The sequence below is a fragment of the Chamaea fasciata genome, unplaced genomic scaffold, assembly GCF_029207755.1.
Source record: "Chamaea fasciata isolate MVZ Bird 193981 ecotype frontalis unplaced genomic scaffold, bChaFas1.0.hap1 SCAF_28, whole genome shotgun sequence".
Lineage (NCBI taxonomy): Eukaryota > Metazoa > Chordata > Aves > Passeriformes > Sylviidae > Chamaea > Chamaea fasciata.
Genome location: NW_027094113.1, coordinates 2,280,387 through 2,299,820, shown reverse-complemented (window position 1 = coordinate 2,299,820; position 19,434 = coordinate 2,280,387). Strand labels below are relative to the sequence as shown.

The 19,434-nt window shown below is 48.9% G+C and overlaps 1 protein-coding gene across 5 annotated transcripts in view; it reads right to left on the bottom strand.

Moving 5' to 3' along the window:
• The window catches only part of RFX2 (regulatory factor X2), a 65,742-nt gene that overhangs the window by 20,667 nt on the left and 25,641 nt on the right, over positions 1 to 19,434 (bottom strand). The window contains exons 1-6 of one of the 5 annotated variants that reach the window (XM_066205386.1): positions 13,228 to 13,302; positions 11,427 to 11,539; positions 8,489 to 8,578; positions 7,484 to 7,563; positions 5,931 to 6,198; positions 1,736 to 1,810 (exon numbers count right to left, since the gene is read on the bottom strand). In XM_066205386.1, coding sequence (XP_066061483.1) covers positions 1,736 to 1,810; positions 5,931 to 6,198; positions 7,484 to 7,563; positions 8,489 to 8,578; positions 11,427 to 11,531 — 618 coding nt within the window. In that variant the 5' untranslated portion in view covers positions 11,532 to 11,539; positions 13,228 to 13,302. Of the gene's footprint in view, positions 1 to 1,735; positions 1,811 to 5,930; positions 6,199 to 7,483; positions 7,564 to 8,488; positions 8,579 to 9,787; positions 10,109 to 11,426; positions 11,540 to 13,227; positions 13,303 to 19,434 lie in introns of those variants that run through there. The other 4 variants (XM_066205388.1, XM_066205385.1, XM_066205389.1 and 1 more) reach the window with 4 other exon arrangements.

The window sequence follows — 19,434 nt, the reverse complement described above, 5'->3', positions numbered from 1 at the left end:
GGCCTCAGGACCCTCACTCAGATGGGTCCTAAAAGAACCTCCCTCCCCATGCAGAGGCTGCAGAGGCTCCCTGGGCAATGGCTCTGGAGTTCCTCCAGCCCTGGAACTGCCGGATCTGGTTCCCCAGTGTGCTGTGTCCCCTTCAAGCACTGCTCATCCCTCTTTTTATTCCCACACGTCCCCAGACTCCTCCCTGTGCCCTGGGAGGGCTGAGCAGGGACATTGGGGACACCAAGGAGCCTGGAGGGTTCCTCAGCTCAGGCTCTGTGCCCTGCACCTTGCGCAGGAGCAGCACCTGCAGAGGGATCAGCTGAGGGTGGATGCGTCCCACAGGCTCAGGAAGGGGTTTGTTTGTGCCCACATGTGCTCAGGAAGGAGCTGCTTTGCTCCAGAGTTTCTAAGAGCACTTAAACCTTAGGCCAGACTATGAGCCACGACCCAGAACCAGGGACATCAAGTTCTGCACTCCTACCCTGAAAGACAAGGGTGGGGAAGGTCTGATCAAGGGCTGGATAAAGCCCCCACTCCATCCTGCACAGCTTGTGGTCAGCGAAGTCTCTTTTCTACCTTTTGCTTTCTTTCCTCTGCTCTTTTCCTGATTTTTTTTTTTTTCCAAACCTTGTCCTCGATGAACAAGACAAATCCTGCAGGGCAACACAATCCTTGTGCAGCACTTCAGGAGTGTGAGCCTGGCACAGCCTGGGGTGGGAGGGGTGCAGGGAGATGCTCAGAACAGGGACTGCCTGATTGTCCACATTTGTGTTTCCCCAACTACAACCAGAAACTTTCACTCTCCACCAGCTGAAATAAGGGTTGAGCTCCCCCAGGAGCCCTGGCCTGGTGTTTGAAATCAGCTGAAGACAATCAGACTGGTTTAAAATTGCTTTAGTTGTCTCAGGCTATTTATCTATGGTGAAGTAGCCGAAGTTTTTGGGTTTTTTTTTTTTTTTTTGCAGGCTCTAAGAATGACAACAAACCAGCCCCCAAACCCAGAGGAAATCTGTTAGAATAGAGAAGCAGCACTCTGTGCACTGGGATTTCTGGGTGCAGGACGTGCTTGAGCTTAATCCAAACACAGGGAAACCAAGGCAAGTCCAGGGACTCCAACATGACCTGGATCAACCCAAATCTCACCCAAGCATGTGCTCACCCCTCCGTGTTCCTGCATGGGAGCCACAAGCCAAGGTGCAAAGGCCCAGCAGAACAGTGGGAATATCACACAAAGCAGGGAAATCGTTGGCAGAGTGCGGAGAGAGAGGCCCAGCACATGGATTTAGCACAGCATTGTGACAGGAATGGGCTTCCTGAGGCACAGAGAGAGGTAAAAAAAGGCGTTCACAGGCTTTTGGTGTGTGCTGGCTGAGGGGAATCTGTCCCAGTTCACACCGAGTCGTGGCTGCGGATTTACAAGTAATTTTCCAGCCATTTTTCAGTTCCAGTGAAAGGAAAAGAACTTCCTCAAATGTGTTTATCTGATTGCCAGCAATTTCCATTGCAAGGCAGATGAAATAAATAAACACAGGGCAGAGGCAGTTCACAGACTCCAGAGCATCTCAGCAGCAAACATTATCACATGGCGCATTTTGCAGACTCCTTTTCCTTGGGCATGGGCTGTTTTGGGCAGCACAGCTCAATCACAGGCTGCTTTTGAGTGACTCGTGCTGTTGAATCCACCAAAGAAATAATTCTCCTACCAAAGCAGGGCAAAAGGTTGTAAATTCTGATTGTAACTTACATGGCTGTTGAGCAAACTGCTTTTGTGTGATGTAATCCCTTCATTTTTTTGTAGGTTTTCAATCGCCATTTCAAGCTAAAGAAAAATGTGCACAGGAGAGAGAAAAAAAAAAAAAAAGGAAAAAAAAAGAAAGGAAATCAGATAGTTAGCAACAGCCAGGATTATTGTTTCTTTATTAATATTTGAATGATTAATGCTTTATATCAACAAGCTTGTGGAAAAGAGGCAAACAGATGAGCACAGTCGGTGTGGATGGAGCTGCAGAGGCGTTACTGGGACATGCAAATGGACACACAGCAGGAATCCCCAAGGGGGTGACAAAGCCAGGCCGGGGGGGGGTTATCTTCCACTAAAAGGGCTGCCTATTTATTAAAAAAAGCAATTTTCCTCTTCTTTTTCCTTTCCTGCTGAGAGCAAACCGTGGCCAGACAGATCCACTGCAGCGGGGCAGAGACTGGCTGCAGAGTTGGACCCAGGCCTCCCCAGGAGAGCTGGCAGTGATTTGGTTACTGTCACCTCTTCATATTTTGTCAAAAACCCTAAAAAAAAGAAATAAAACTGGGGTGCAAGGAGAGTGCATGAACTGGAATGGGTAAGGGCTGTCTGACGCTGAGAACTGCAAAGGGAAGAAGGGAGGAGCCAGGTTTCAGTTGAGCCAGCTCTTCCCCAGAAGCCAGGATGGAACATTTGATGCTACCTGTGCTCATTTCTATCGAGTTCAGAGGAGCCAAGGTGAGGCCTTCTGGCTCCTGAGGATCCCCTCACTTCCTGTCTGGCTCCTGTTCCACTTCAGCCCAGCTGTGGCTGCTGCCTTGTGCCTCAACCCTCTCCTGAACCCTTCTGGTCTTCTCCACTCTGCTACTGGGGCAAAATCTGGGAAGCTCCTTTAGCTGGTCTCAAAGCTCCAGTGCTCATCTACAAGCTTTTGGCAAGGAAAAAAAAGTCCCCAAACCTCCCCAAACCCCACAGCAGAGCCTGGCAGGAGCAGAACCCACTGTTTGTCTCCAGCAGATGTTGTCAAAGCCCATTCTCTGTGCCCTGGCAGCGCAGGCAGGACGGGGCAGCAGCACACAGAACCTGCAGCCAGAGCTCTGCTCTCTCTGTCCTCATTTAACACCTCCGGGGGCACACCCAGAGAGCATCTGCAGATGATCTGTCCATGGCCCCCTGCCCACACTCACAGCCTGCACTGACTCACCCCACGGTGGAGATTAGGGCCGAGATAAACCCAGCCCTTCACAAAGGCAGGTTCTGTCACAGGAGGGTGGCAGCTCTGAAGTGACATCCAGCAGCCACAGGCACTGGGCCACGTCCAGGTGTGAAGGTGACACTCCACCTGCAGCACACGTCCCTTGGTGTCCACCCCAAAGTGGAGCCACTTCTCGAGGTGTTCTCACTGAATTCAGTCTCGGATCAGTGGGGTTTCTGAGGACACTGCCCCATGCTGGGATGGACCACGAGGAACCAAAGCCTGAGTGCTGACACAGCCTTCAGGAAATGAGTCAGAGTTAGAGGGAGACCCAATTTCCTTCCTCTGCTCAGGGGCTATTTGAGCAACAGCTCTGAGGCAAAGCACAGAAATGCTGCCTGGCCTTTTGCTGTTGGCAGGAGTCCCATCCTAAAGGACACCTTGCATCTGCAGTAAAAAAATATTACAGGGGAAAGACTAAAAACTCTTAGGCAGCCCTGCAGGAAGGTGAAGAGCTCTGAGAACCCACTTATGGGAGGTCTCAGGGATTTCCTCTCTTGGGCCAGACTAACTTAGGTGAAGATTAGCAGTGCTGTGTTGGCACAGATAGTGAACAGTGCAGTTATTGACCGTTCCCTGTGCTGTTTCAGCCCATCTGATGGAGCAGAACATTGGTATTCCAGCAGACAGGGAAAGTTTCCTCAGAGATTTCTCCAAGTATCGGAAGATTTTTCTTTAGTGCACACACAGACTTTACCAAACATCTCCCAACCTCCTGAGGCAGCTCTTGGACCTGCTAATCCTGAAGTACTCCCTTGTTTCCATTCTCCTCTGGAGGTGCCCTCCTTGGTCTCAAGGTCTCTTCCCCAAGCCCTCAACACCCCCAATCCCTCTCCTTCCCCACTGCTGACCACTCTGATGTCCATCCCCAAGGCCACTGCAAACACTTTGCCTTCCCTGGCTCCATCTGCACGAGCTCTGCTTTCCTTTCCTCCCACAAAGCTCCCAGTCCTGCCCCACCGCGTTTTGCCAGGACCATCAGAGCCCCTCTGGCCTCTTGAACACCAGCCTTTCCCAGCCTCTGTTTAGGCTGGACATTAAAACAGAAAATAATGTTCCTGTCCATGGGTTTGATTCAGTCCCTGCTCTCCTTAAGCCACCCATCCTTTCTTGTGGGTGTCTGGAGAAGCTGTGGCAGCCCCTGGATCCCTGGAAGTGTCCACAGCCAGGCTGGATGGGACTTGGAGCAGCCTGGGATAGTGGAGGGTGTCCCTGCCCATGGCAGGGGTGGCACTGGATGAGCTTTGAGGTCCCAAAGCAAACAACTCCGTGATTAAGTGAAATTCCAAGCAGTCAAGGCTCTGTTCCATCCCCCTCTGACCCCGGCCTGTGCTGGAAGGACTGAAAGCCACACACAGACACAGCCCTGGACTGCCTGCCAGCCTCTTTTCCACCCTTCCTCAGATATTTTGTGTTAAAATACCTTCAGAAAGCTCATTCCTACATGCAACAGAGTGAATTTATCTCAGATGTATATATTTCATAAAGGTCGCTTTCTCATTTTTTTTTTTTCCCCTGAACAGCCTTATCTCATGTAATAACCACCAACTAAATCCACTCATGGGACATTTCTACTGACATGTTTTCCACTTGGGCTTTTATATTGTGCTCATCACCATAGAAATTACAAAAACCCCAAACAACAACAATAAAAATCCCCCCAAAAATCCAAGAGTAAATTTGTGCAGTTTAGTAAGATGCAATCCCACACAGGTGATGCTTCCAAATAATAACTTTGAGCAAAACCCAAATGGTCCAGTGCTAATTTTTAACTATGAACAGTTAAAATACACACACGCACGATTCTCACCCAAGAAAAGAACCTCAGCATCTGTCATTTTCTCTTCCACCCAAACTAAGGACTTTTCCCCTATGCCTACCCAAGGCAGAGCACATTTACTACAGGATCAAAGCAACCTTTCAAGGCACAAAGATTCAAAAAACATGAAGTCTATATTCTAAAACTCAACGAGAAAAAAAAGTACAGCTTAACAGGCCAGATTTACAAGAGTTCTCAGTAGCAACAGCTCCTGTTTTTCTCCCTAGTGATGCTGCTCACATTTTAAATTCTGGCTACATACCCTGAATTACACCTACATTAGTATTTATATTTATATGTGAACGCATAAACACGCAGAAATCTGCAGAGGGAGGTGAGCAGTGTCCCAGGAAATGAGCTCCAAGCACTCCTGGCAGCTGCTAAGGGCTGGGAGATTCCCAAATCAAAGCCTGGGTGCTTCTTACTGCAAAAAGGCTGTTTTGGGTGAAGAGCTGTAAGGCTACAGTCCCACACAGCTGTGCTTCCAGCACCTGCCACCTCGGCTGGCAGCTGGAGGGACATGATTTAGAGAAATCAGAACTTTAAACCATTTCTGTTTGATCAGTATTACCCCTAAAAGACATTTTCTAAACATATGGCAAGGACAGAATACACAATGGTGTAGGACATATACACACAAAGACTTTCTGATCACTGTGCACTTGGTATGATCAACATGATAACTTAGGTGCTAATTATCCACTAGTTTAAGAAAGGATTTCTCAGGTCTCTTCATAATTGAAGATATATTTCAATATTTCGGGTAAGCACATGTGCGATGTTTGACTTCATAGAAAAGGTAAATAGAGACAAATCTTAAAAAGCCAAAATATTTTGCTTGGGGTGGGGGTGAAAAACCCAAACCAAATCTAATGCTTTATTAATATCAGAATGATTAATGCTTTCTCTTTTCTAATGCCGCATGATTTCAGTGCTCTGCTGAGCGAGATGAACGGCCCGAACACCAGCTGAAAAACAAGTGCAGTACACCAGTGTCTATTCTCTCCCTTGCACGTTACAGACATATACAGTGACAATGACAGGTCAGTTTTATTTTCTGAAGGCTTTTCAGTTCCCTTCGGAATCATTCCTGGCCCCCGAGCTGCGGTGCCTGCAGGGCTACATACCGTTGCTGGAGAGGAGCGTGAGGTGTGTGACAGAGAATGTCTAGAGTTCTCCAGCCCCCCATGAATGAGATAGGCTCCCGAGCCGGAGAGGATCTGACTTCCCCCAATGTCCATGGTGATGCCCACCATGTTGTGAGAGGGAATGGCTGTAGGAGAGGATGCCGCTGTAGTCACCTGAGCTCCACCTCCTCCCTGCGCTTCGAAATAGGGCGCGGCGCTGGCGGGAGCGTAAATCTGCGCCTCGCTGCTGTAGGAGTAGGCGGCTCGTCTGTGCAGGGGACAAAAAGGGGACATGGAGAGGAGCTGCCAGAGGGGAATCCCGTGTTTGACAGCTCCTGGAAGCTGCACAAGTGTCAGAAAAACCCCTCAGGTGTTGGAACCCTGGGTACTGAGAATTTTAGGCTTTCTGTGCTGACGGGCGTGGACCCCCAAGAGAACACTGCATTTAACCTGAGGCTTTGGAAAAGGCTTCCAAAATTGAGTGATAGCACTGGGATTACGGGTGTGGAGTTGAGTAGAAGCGTGTGATGTCACATGGTGAAAAAGTCAGAATTTAAGGTTTTAGACTACAGTAATAAATATATAAAGCAAGGTGGAGGTTTTAGGGCATAGGCTGAGTCTTTCTTTTTCACCTTCTTCTTCATGGGTTTGGGTGGTTTTTTGTAGTTGAGTAGAAAAATCCGCAGCCATGGGTGGTTGGTTATTGGGTTAAAAGTAAAAATAATATAGGGGTCATTTCTTAATTGGACAGTTTGTTCTTAAAAGACCTTGTAGAGAGACAGAGACAGAGCCATTTTTCACTTCGTTAGCTTGAACTCACAACTTGTGAGATTGTAACATAGATAAGAATTAATAAACATCTGAGTCCGAACACGAAACAACATCTCTCGAGCATTTAATCCTGGCTCTGACAGGAAAAAAAAAGATAAAAAAGCTACAGGTGGGGGTTGCTCTGTTGGAATAGGACTCTGTCCTGGGAGCAATTGGCCCTGCAGCACAAGCTCTCAGTGAGGGCAGAGCCTGGTAAGGAACTGGGGTGAGGGAGGCCAAAAGGAGGCACAAAGTGGGGCACAGCAGACAGGAGGAAGAGGAAATTCTGAGGGTGGAGAGGCCCTGGCACAGCTGTGGCTGTCCCACCCCTGGAATTGTCTAAGGCCAGGCTGGACAAGGCTTGGAGCAGCCTGGGATAGTGGAAGTTGTTGGAGATTTGGAAGGAGATGGGCTTCAAGGTCTTTTCCAACCCAAGCCATTCTGGGATTCCTTGACTCCATAAAATCTCTCAACACCCCCTTTTTCCTCTACAAGTTCCACTCCTTAAGCTGCCCACGTCACCACACAAAGTGCTCAGCACAGGGGAACACCAGACCCTTCCTGACCAGGATTCCCTGGAGAACAGTCCCGGGGCTGGAGTCTGCCTGAAACCACCCTCACACCCAACAGAAGACCTGAAACAGCTCCTCCTCTTCCTCCTCCCATCGTGGGGCTGGGGTGGAAGGAGCCTGGGGGAGGGAAGGGCTGGGAGGTGGGAGAGGGACACTCCGAGAGGCTCTTACATGGTTCCGTTGGTATAGACAGCTTCTCCTCCTTCCACATACTGCACTTGGGCTGGGTAAACATGCTGCACAGACTGCACCTGCAACAGGCAGCAACAGGTCAGGGATTGCCCAGGAACTGCTGGTTAAACTGCACAACCTTACCTTGACACTCAGGCTTTCTTTTTTTTAAAAAAAAGGAAAAAAAAACCCAATAAAACACCCTCTCTGCCTCCCCTCCATGCTTAGGAATCTCAAAGGAGGATTTTATTTTCAAAGGTCAAGTTAAAATAGATAACTAAGTGGTTGCTCCATGAGCAGTGGAAACAATGGAGCTGGGTTTCCTCTGGACACGCGTCTCGGGGCTGACTAATGGGGGTGAGCTCATGCTGCAGCCTTTCCTCCAGAGGGGAGCCTGACAGTGTCCAGCTGCACCCCAGCCCCCTTCTTCGTTGCTCTAGGAGGGATGGAGTTGTCCTCTGTCAATTTTTTTCCCCCCTGAAATGGAACAACCAAATAAAAAAATCATTATAGAAAAAAAAAATAATGACTCGCTGTCCACATGGAGCAGCACCACATATCCCTGGTTTCTCAGGAAACAAGCCCTGGAAAAGGCAAAGTTCAAATAAATAAAAACACTTGCACGGCTCCCGGGCACCAAACCTTTCTATGGAGCCATGTGCAGTCAGTAAATTGTTAATTAAAAAAAACCCCAAACATTTCACCTCTAAAATGATCTTTACCAAAGGAGATTGCTTTTAATTTAACTTTGATTTAATAAATGCTTTTAAATTTAAGTTGAAAGCATCCATCAAATCTTCAAATACATGAAAGACAACTCCTACAGCAAAGGTTCTTCCTAAACTTCAAACATCTTGAGAGTTTCTTTTGTCATCGGACCAAGAAAGGAGGAGAGAGCTGGAGAAAGTGATCCCAGCTCTCTGACTGCCCACAACTCTTTAATTAAGGTTTTTCTAGATGTGGCACAGTTTCAAAAGTGGCGTGGGGCTCCCCAGTGTCCATTACCTGTTGTGGAACCTGCTGCACTCTGGGAACGGAGATTTGCTGCATCTGCGCCCCTTTGGGAGCGGAGCCCGTGGCCTGCACCAAAACCCTCTGCAAGAAGAAGATACAGGAAGAGACATTTAATTTCAGTCCATGACACAGGTGAGCCAGGTGTTCTCTTCCAAAATTTCATGGCCAACTTGCCTCTGACACCAGCAGCAGCAGTGGCATCTTGTAACTGGTGTCCCCTGTGGTCCCCACCCTCCCAGTGGGGTGCACCAGCCTGAACTCAGCCCCCTGAATTTGGGCAAAGCTGTCTCCGCGATTTCTGACAGGAATCATTTTTAAACCTCCATGAAAGGAAACAGCAGCTCATTGATAAGTTCAGCCACAGCTAAAGAGAAATCGCTCCTCACGCATCCACATTTGGCTGCTAAGTTCCTTCTCTTAGAGCTGCTAAACTCAACCACACTCTGCCTCCTGCAACAAGAAATCCCACCAAGCTTCTGCCAGCACCAAAGCTCAGGCGGCTCTGCTTCTCCCTGCAGTGCCACCAAGGGCACAGGGACCTTCCGTGGTGGTGGCTCTGTCACTTCCATCACCCCTGTCTTACACTCCACTTTCAGTCTGAGCTTGTCAACACATCTCAGAGTGCTCTGCACCTTCAGATCCAGCAAAACAAACGTGGGGATGTGAATGGAAAGGGAGGATTCAGTGGGGACAGAGCCAAGCATCCCCATGGCCTTTTCAACCTTCTCCAAGCAGACACATCCTCGGTGGTTGGAGGCTTTAAAAACACCCAGGAGATCGGGCCAACAGAACAAAGAGCCAGAAAGCAATCCCAGGAGCAAATTGTTAATTACTGGCTACCTTATACATGGATATTTATGATTTTTATCCCTCCCAACATATCTGTGTGAAACCAGAAACCCAGTTCTAGCAGAATTACAGGTTTATGACAATTGCCCAGATCTCCAGGCAGCTGCTCCATCTGCAGTCCCCAGGCTGCATTTCCTGGACATCTTGCACTGAGGACACCTACACTTCTGTCAGCCATCACCTGGCCCATTCTCCCTCCAGAAGGGGCTGTCACCACTGCTGGGTGGGGACATCACAAACCCTTTTTGAAGTCAGGCCTTGGCAGTGCCACCTACATCAAAGACTCCTTCCCTTTCTCCTACTTTTTTTCCCATTTTCTGGCATTGCTTTTGCCAAATGCTACATCCCTGGCCCAGCTGCCCAGCTCAGCTCCTCACTGCCTGTCCAGGTGCTCTGCTATCACCTTCCAGCCAGCAGCCAGAAGAAGGAATCTTCCCCAACCTGGAAGGTGAGGCCATCCTGCTCAAACAGCTTCTGCTCACGCCAAAAGGAGCACCGGTGCTCAACAACCCCCAGGGCTTCAGCCTCACGCCATTCCTGCTGCCAGCAGTTCATTCCCAGGGTTTTCTTAGTTCTGCTGTTGAGAAGGGAAGGCTCTGGATGCTCCTCCTCTTCAGCAGTCTTCTACTATCTCCCAGATTTTCCTTAATCCATGGAGTTCCACTCGGTGCTCCATGTCCCAATGACAGCACGGGCAAAGGCTGGATGGGTGATTTCATCATCCAGAGGTTTTCCAACCTTTGTTCACAGCCAAATCCACACCACTGATCCTGGGGACACCTGGCACTGCTGGTCACTGCTGTCCCCAGCCCTGCCACACCAGCAAGGAATGCTCTCCATGGATGGGAAGGCTGGGAGGTGACAGCAGCGCCCCAGATCACCCCACGGGAATGTCCACAGCTCCTGGAGACTCCAATATTCCTCCCAATTCCCAACCTTTAATTGCTCCTTTTCATCAGCCTCCAAAGGCAGCTGCTGCTGCTCACTTGGGAGTAGGAGAAGGATGAAGCTGAGTTACACCCACCCATCCTCTTATCCCTCCAGCTTCCTGCAACAGAAATTTCTTTTGAAAGTTCCCCAAAAGGCATAAAAAGGAACCAAAAGGAACCAGTTTCACTGAACCCTTCCTGTTTTGCACTGGGTGGTTCCCGTTCGTCACTTGAAGCCATCACTTGTCTCCCGCTGGGCCTCCCAAATGCAGCATTTTCATGGACACTGATCACAAACCCCCCCTCTGCAAATTAAAATGTCGGGATTCATCTACCCAAGGAAAAGACCATGGAATCATGGAATGGTTTGTGCTGGGGGGGAACTTAAAGCTCATCCCATTCCACTCCCTGCTATGGGCAGGGACACCTGCCACTGTCCCAGGCTGCTCCAAGCCCCCTCCTGGTCTTGGACACTTCCAGGGATCCAGGGGCAGCCACAGCTGCTCTGGGCACCCTGTGCCAGGGCCTCTCCACCCTCCCAGGGAACAATTCCTCCCCAGTATCCCATCCATCCCTGCCCTCTGGTAGTGGGAAGCCATTCCCTGTGTCCTGTCCCTCCATCCCTTGTCCCCAGTCCCTCTCCAGCTCTCCTGGAGCCCCTTCAGGCCCTGCCAGGGGCTCTGAGCTCTCCCTGGAGCCTTCTCCTCTCCAGGTGAACAGCCCCAGCTGTCCCAGGCTGTCCCCAGAGCAGAGGGGCTCCAGCCCTGGAGCAGCTCTGTGGCCTCCTCTGCACCAGCTCTGCCCTCACCACCCTCCAGGACTGCTCCATCTTCCCCTGCTTTTCCTGACACACCAAACAATGACAACAGGGGATTAATCCAAAGCAAACACCCAGCTGGCTCAAAGTCACTCCCCTGGGGAACCTGAATTCAACCCCAAACCCCACATTTTAAACTTGCACGTGGATTGGGAGGCCTCACACCCACCGGGCCTTTACCAACACCAAATCCAGCAACAGGTTGTCCCCGTTACCTCAGCGAGCTGATTAAAAACCCTCTCCCCACTATCAAAACCTGGGATTAAAATACATCTGCCAGGGAAAGCAGGGCTCTTCTCCATGGAAACAGCATCCCCAGCTGTGCATACGTTACCTGCTGCGAGGCTGGCACTGGCTGCACCACCGGGGCCTGGGCTGGGGCCGACGTGTGAAGCGCCACAGAAGCCGCCGAGTCTGATCCACCCTCGGGACTCTGCATGCTCACTGCTGGGGACAGCACAGGGACATCAGCGGGGACAGCACGGCACAGCCACACCGCCCCCCAAACCCCTTCAAACCGGGCGGTAAAAATCCCAGCGGGAGATCCAGAGGGAAAGCGTTGGGAAGGGAGGCAGCTCCCGTCCTACACACGGGACTCTTTTTAGTCCTGGAGCTAATTTTAATGCAGAATTATATTAAGGGAAAAAGAAAGTTGCACAATTGTTTCGCGGAGAGGAGAGGGAAGGAACAGAAAATGCACTTCTATATTTAACCGAAAAGTGGCGTTGGAAAATTATTGTGTCACGGCGAGCATCGCGGATGATGGGGAAGAGTAGGGGCAGATTTTTAAAATAATGCTTTCTCCCCCTCTGCCTTCTCACGTTTAACCACTGCAAAAAGCCTTTTAGCCAAACCCAAGCCCGTGCCTGGAGTTTTAGCTAAGATTCCACTGGGAAAGTGGCGTGGCCAGCTTGGGTTTATAGCCAGAAATAATCAAGGATGAAGAGCACAAGAACAAGTCGCCAGCATTTTAGAACCCACCAAAGCAGCATCTCCACCCTGCCGTCCCTGCCCTTGCCCCAAAATCCCCCCCAAGGTCCCAGGACAGCCACAGCATCGCCCTCCACTGCCCCACAACCCTGAAGAGCTGATGGTGCCCTCGACATCCTCAGATCCCTGAATCCCAGCTCTCCCTCCTGGCACTGTCCCAGCAAGTGTCCCTCCCTGGGGATGCTGACACGGGGCTTCTCCACAGCACACGACGGCATTTTGAGGGGTTTTTTGGGGTGGGGGAGCCTTTTTTCCTCAGTTTCTTGTGAAACTTCCTGCTTAATAATCTATTTTAGGAGGGTTTCTGCTGTCACTTCAAAATCAAAAGGTTGTAAACATCCAGATTTTGGGCAGTGTCATTTCTGCTTTCTTGGCCTCGCTGCTGAGCCTCCGGACAATATTATGATGTCTTTTGTTTTATTTCCCTTCTCCTGCCAGCATTTAAACTTTTCCCTCAACTTTGTGCAAGTTAAGAGGAAAAAGGAAAAATGAGAAACTGAAGGACACTGGACCTGCTCATTTGTGGTCAAAAGAAATGCAAGGAGGGTGTGGAGTTACAAAATATACCTGTTTATTCCTTCAGCCACTGACAAACCCACCCAAATACTAAAATCCTCCAAAAAACAGGTTTTTAAGGTTTTTTTTTTCAATACTCCATACTCCCATTAGCAAATTCTCCTAACCTTCCCGAAACTCCAGAGCTTGCAAATAATTTTTCTCACATCTGGGAGAAAAAGTAGATACAGAAGCCATACAGTCACAGCTACCAGATTAATCCGACAAGCCAGAAACAAGGGGAATTAAATCAATATTTATTCCTGTGTCCTCCCCAGGCCCCTGAAGCCGCCCTCAGCACCCCCAGCCCTGCAGCTCTGCTATATAAAGGCAGCACCTGCCTCTCCCCATCACTGCCTCTGCCTGGGTTTGAGCCAAAACCTTCCCCGTGAGAAGATTCCAGTTGCAAGAGCGCCGTGGGATCAGGGAAATAATAATTCTCCCAGTAAATGAGGGAAACACCTCCTTGCCTGCTTCAGCCCCAAATTATCAGCAATTAAACACTTGGCCAGCACATTCCAGTTTGGAATGCTCAGGTGGAGATGCTCAGGCAGGAGAGAGGGGCTCTTTTACCACATTTACTCCTCTACCTTTTCCAAAAGTGTTCACTCTCTGTCCCTCGTGCCCAGGGCTATGGTTTGCAGCTTTCCAGGGTTTTCTGAGTGTCAAATGTAGCATGGTGAGCTTAGAGAAGAGAGTGAGCTGACAAAGATATTTTAATCATCTATTAATGGTTCTGGCAGGGTCAGCTCTTGGCATTTCAGGTCTACAAAAGGTCTCCTTTGAAGTGTAGCTATAATCAGAAAAGAGCGCTTAGAAAAGATGGAGTTGGACTTCGATGATCCTTGTAGGTCCCTGCCAACCCAGAATATTCCATGAGTCTATGATTCCCATCACCAACAACTCATCTTTACTGATACATTTTGTCTTCTCCTTCCCCTCGGTGACCAGAAGAGAGCAGAGAGACGCGGGCAGGGTGGAAGGTGAATTGTCTGCTGCCAAAACGAATCCCCAGGGTGATTTTCAGGTTTGTTCCACAAGGCAGGCTCTGGCAGGGATGACAGCCACGCCAGACACAACGGCTCCGAGGAAATCTGCAGATGGCACTTCCAGACAAGGTAGACAGACAGAGAAGTCCTGGACTGCCAAGCCACACGTACAGGACTTGTTGTTATTTTATTTATCAGCGCAACATCCTGGAGAAAGAATCGTTCGCTTCTCATTAAAGCCATCCTGCGCATCCTGAGAATTGGATTCAGATCCGTGTGCGCCATCTGCTCTGGTTAATTTGTGCTGATGGAAAGCTGACAGCACACACAGAATTCCTGTGCTCCCAGAAAGCAGCACAAGGTGCTGCAGAGCTCTGCTGATGCCCTGGCAGCACGGCTGCCAAGGGAGCTGGCACCTGAGCCAAGGCTCCAGAGGGTGGAGAAAGCGTCGGCTTCCAAGGACGAGAGGAAACGTGGCACCCAAAGTCTTGCTCTTTCCTCTTCACCTTGGTTTTATTTTTAAAGAACAGGTCACGTAAATCAGAGCTGGGACTGGCATGGCCTTGGTTCTCATGGGGTATTTAGGGCTTGCATTTCCATCATAGATTGGTTTGGGTTGGGAGGGACCTCAAACCTCATCCCCATTCCACCCCTGCCGTGGGCAGGGACACCTCCCACTGTCCCAGGCTGTTCCAAGCCCCGTCCAGCCTGGCCTTGGACACTGCCAGCGATCCAGGGGCAGTTCCTGTCACAGACTCAGCAGGTCCAGGGTCAGGAACTCCTCTGGAGCTCCCTCAGCCTCGTGCAGCTCTTTGGCAGCTCTGCCACAGCCCTGAAGCAAACCCCTCTGAAAGGACCCCCTGCTCTCCTCCCAGCCCACTGCTCACCTCTCACAGGGGAGGAAGTTTTACAGTGCTCTCGATCATCTTCTTAGCAGAAATCACTGGTTCAAAAGCCAGACCTCCTGCTTCCCACAGATCTAAAATTTGCTTCTCCCCCTTAGATCTGGCCTAAGACAGAGAGGTTTATGCCACCTGTAGCTCTCTCACAGAAGGACTGACAGAAGCCATTAAAGGTGTCTCATGGCCTCTGACAGCCTGGCAGCCCCTGGGATTGGGGAATTTGCAAACTGAGAAGTTAATTAATAATCAACAAAGCTGCTGGTGGGTCACAGAGAGGATCAGCAGCATCCACAGGTGATATTCTCAGTTCCAGGGCTCCTTACTGGGTGAAGAAGAGCAAAATAAGCCAGTTATTGTGGAGAAATGAGCAGATGGAGCTGACCATGCAAAAGGAGTAAAATCGTGGTGAGAATCTGAAAATGGTTTAGGTAGGAAGGAACCTTAAAGCTCATCTCACTGCAGCCCCTGCCATGGGCAGGGACACCTTCCACCGTCCCAGGCTGCTCCAAGCCCCGTCCAGCCTGGTCTGGGACACTGCCAGGGATCCAGGGGCAGCCACAGCTGCTCTGGGCACCCTGTGCCAGGGCCTCACTGCCCTCACAGCCAGGAATTCCTTTTTAATTTCTAATTTCTTATCTAAATCTGCCCTCCTTCACTTTAAAGCCATTCCCCTTGCCCTGTCGCTGCATGGCTTTATACAAAGTCCCTTTGCAGCTCTTTCACAGGCACCTTTTGGACACTAAAAAGCTGCTTTAAGGTCTCCTCACAGCGGATTTATTCAACACATTGGCATTTCAGGGAGAGACAAGTTTAAAGCTCCGGTTGCTCGACGTGGCCGGTGATGTCACACAGGCCACCAGGGCCCTGGAAGGCATCACAGACATCTGGATTCCAGGTTGCATCATCACTGAATGAATCAGGCAGATAAGGAGGCTGCTGCCTCTGGAAACCTTCTGTTTACACACAGCTATCTCGGTATCCAAGCAAACAGCAGGGACAGGAAAGGAAATTCAGGAAAAAAAAAAAAAACCCTTCTAATAACTTCTGGGTGCTATTTCTGGTCCTGCCACCAGCTCGCTCCGTGACCTTGAACAGGATGCTTCCCTTTCCCTGTGCTTCAATTTTCCCACTCCTAAAAAAGCCACAAATACTCCCCTAGGCAAGGTGTTTTTCAAGCCCTGGTCTCTGAGGGCTGTCAGAGCCTGAATGCCTTTCAGAAAGACAAGGAGTAAGAGTCCAAGCCTTGAGGGCTGATAAAAACTCGGGTTGTCACCGTTTCATTCATAAGGAACCCTTGCCTCCATGTAAATGGCCTCGCCTTTGTTCATCTCTCCCGCCTAAAGCAGCTCCGAACCGCTGGGAAAACAGAGATAAGAGCAGCATTTCAAAATGTTTTCTATGTTCAGGTTTGCGTGGGGGAGTGGGGGGAAAGGAGGAGGCAGCAGGGGGAGATCACAGGGCCACTCCTGCAAGTGTTGAGGAGAGGATGGAGCAGCATCCCCTGCTCCCCTGAAGAGTCTGGGAAAGGAGGGGGCTGATGCCAGAGCCGGGCTGGGCGCTCTCTCTGCTGCACCCACGGGCTTTGCCATCCAGGAGATGGATTCTTCCACAGGACGCTTGAACAGAAACCATCAGCCCCTGAGCCCTCAAACACAAAAGTTTCGGAGCTGAACGAGGAGCCCTCAAACGTGGAAGGAGTTCTGGTGACCTGAGCTAGAGCAGACCTCAGGGAAATGTTTGGTTTATCTGTCTTTGGTGGTCTGGTCCTGGCTCTGCAGCACACGTGGCAGCAGCAGCCAGCCATCCCATCCCAGGCAGCTCCAAGCTCCAAATTAAAGGGGATTTAAGTCCTTGCCTTCCTCAGGCCCAGGGTTGCTCCAGCTGTAATCGTGGCCACACTACGTTTTGGTTTTATCCTACAGGTCACCACTGGACATAGATAGAGCTCCCTCTCGGCCTTATTTTTGTTTTTTAAGAGCAGGTCACATAAATCAGAGGCACAGCCTTGGCTCTCATGGGGTATTTAGGTCTCGTATTTACACATCTTTATTTCTTTAAGGTGAAAATGTAAAACCTATGAGCTACCCTACAGCAGCAGTCAACTCAGAAAATCATGGAATATGGAATGTTTGGGATGGGAAGCCCCGTCCAGCCTGGCCTGGGACACTGCCAGGGATCCAGGGGCAGCCACAGCTGCTCTGGGCACCCTGTGCCAGGGCCTCCCACCCTCACAGGCAGGAATTTCCTCTCTACAGAATCATACATTTCTATTAGTGCTGCTTTCAAAACATTAAAATCGTTCCTGTTCCAGTGAATCACTCGCTCATTTGAAGAAAAAAAAAAAACAGATCATGAACTATTTTATTTAATTTGCTTTTCAAAGCTTACTTGGTTGGTCATCCTTTGATCTTATTTAAACTTTTCAAATTCCTTTATTACATCCTTTTATTTCTGGCAGGACTTTTGAAATTGAATATAATACTGGGATATAAATGAGGGAAAGGAAAATATCCTCAGTGAGGTTTTTTTTGTTAGTTTTAAGAACAATCAATTATTTGACCTCTGGGATAAAGTTGTTTTTTTTATACCTACTCTTATTTAAGCTTCCCAGTAAACCTTGGTGAGTGTTATTACCTCCATGGGTAAGAAATCCACTGCCCCTGTCCTCGCCATTCATAAATGGGTTTAACAACTTCTTCTCAAAGGGGATTTAAATGTGGGGTATAAAAAGCCAACAGAAAAATGACTGCCTAGAGGTACAGGAAATGTTAAATCAGATTTTTGATGCCTGAAGGATGTATTTATAGAATCATTTCAGTTGGAAAAGACCTTTAAGATCCTTGAGTCCAACCATCACCACTGCCAAGTCAACCACGAGACTCCACAGCTTTTATTTCAAATTAAGATCTAAAGGTGGGAAAAGTTTATTTTTTTCCAGGTTAAGCTGCTCTAATGATGCTGGGCTTTTTATTTCTGGTGCTCTTCAAATGCCAACAGCCTTGGCTCTCCAGGTAAACCCAGGCATCCTGAATTTCTAATCATCACCTGTGCAGACTGTCAGACACTTCCTGTTGTGAGAACTGAAAAGAAATCTGCAGCTAAAATCTCTACAGACACGGGAGAGGGACAAGCTGAGCTACAGCAAGATTTGTATTTATTGGAGTTGATTTTAGAGGTCTTTTCCACCCTTAAAAATTCCATGGTGGAGCTAAAAGCATTGCATGCACCAGAACTGCAGGAAACCTGGAGGTGGATGGGATTGCCAACGGCATTTTATACCGGAAAATTCACCTTAAATTAATACAGCAAATAACCTTTGTTCATCTTTAATATTATCAGGAATTAATGAGGTTTAGTGCAGCCAACAGCCTCAGCTGGCACAGTTTGTGCTCCACGTTTTCCTTCTGCCGAACGGATCTCAGGCTGACCAGGGGGTGAATTAGCCAGGGAATCTCATCCAACCCCATTTCCATATGGAAGTCCATGATACAGCCATGAATTTTTAATAAAAAAATCTCCTGATATCTGTTATTTTACTGAAAAAAATGGGAAGGCTGCAGTTTTACTTGAAAAAAAAAATTAAATTATTTCTCATTCACTACACTGACCTGCAAAGATCAAAATTGAAACCCAGGTTTTCCCTTGTTTGGTTGGTTGATTTTGTGCAAATTTTTTTCGTGCTTTGAAGGGAAGGCTTACATTTGAAAATAGTTCTTTGGTTATTGGAACTTTTATTCAGGTTTACTTGGCTTGGAGCTTAGATAAATGGGAAAACCAGAAGAGCAATAACGGAATGCAGGAGAAATAAAAATGCCATTTAACCATCATGTTCTAGATGGGCACTAAATGGTTTTTTCTCCCCTGACTGCAGAGAAAGGAACCAGGGAATTTACATTCAATGGTTTCACTACTGAGAATTCTCAATACTCTCAAAAAAATAATAGAAGTAATGCAAGGAATGGCTGATTTTGATTATTTTCTAGCAGCTGCAAGTATCCATCTACTTCATCCACCACACTCTAGGCCACAGTTATTTCACTGAAGAAAACTTTCTTAAATATTTTCCATTTCATTCAACATTTCTGGCTCAGTCTGGATGTAATATCTTGCCCTGAAAAGGCATTGGTTGTGCTTGAAGCAGGGCACAGAAAGGAAGTGTTTCATTCTTTGGAAGAAGGAGCTGGTTTATTTGATGTGAATGAAAACGGATCGAGTGACTTCTCCCTCCTTTGAGGCAAATATTTGTCTTAAACCCAGCCTGGCTCCTGCCTCACACACATCCCTCATCCCTGCTGCTCCTGTCTCCAAAGCATGAGACCTCCAAGGAATAACAGGCGTTCCCCTGAAATTCTAATCAGGAAAACACCAAATTCAGTTTTTCCATCACCTAAAATGCTCCCAAGGTGGAGGAGCACAGGAGCAGGACACGGCTCCCAACCTGGACCATGGGGTGCCCCCATCTCTGCATCCTCTTTGGAAAAACGCGATTCCAGCTCCCTCAGATGGGATATCCAAAGAAACTCTTTGTTTTTGATGGCTGAGCAAAGGAGAGCCCAGAATTCCCATTTAGGAATGATCTCTTCCTCAGAGCACACAGGGATGCTGAGAGAACAAAGCTCCCACCTCGGCTGTGAGCAGTGGGCGCAGCTCGAAGCGTTTGGAGTCTGCCTGCTCAGCACCTGAACCCAACCTCTGTCCACGGTGTTTGTACAGCTGCCAGTTGTGGCATTCCCTCAGCTCGGGAGAGCAACTGGGAACAGCAATTCCTGGGATCTGAACTGCTCTGAAAGCCCTGCAAGATGAGCTGCTGCTCTGGCTTTGAGAGGGAGCCAGGAAATCTCACGGAATCATGGAATGCTTTGGGTTGGAAGGGACCTCAAAGCCCATCCAGTGCCACCCCTGCCAT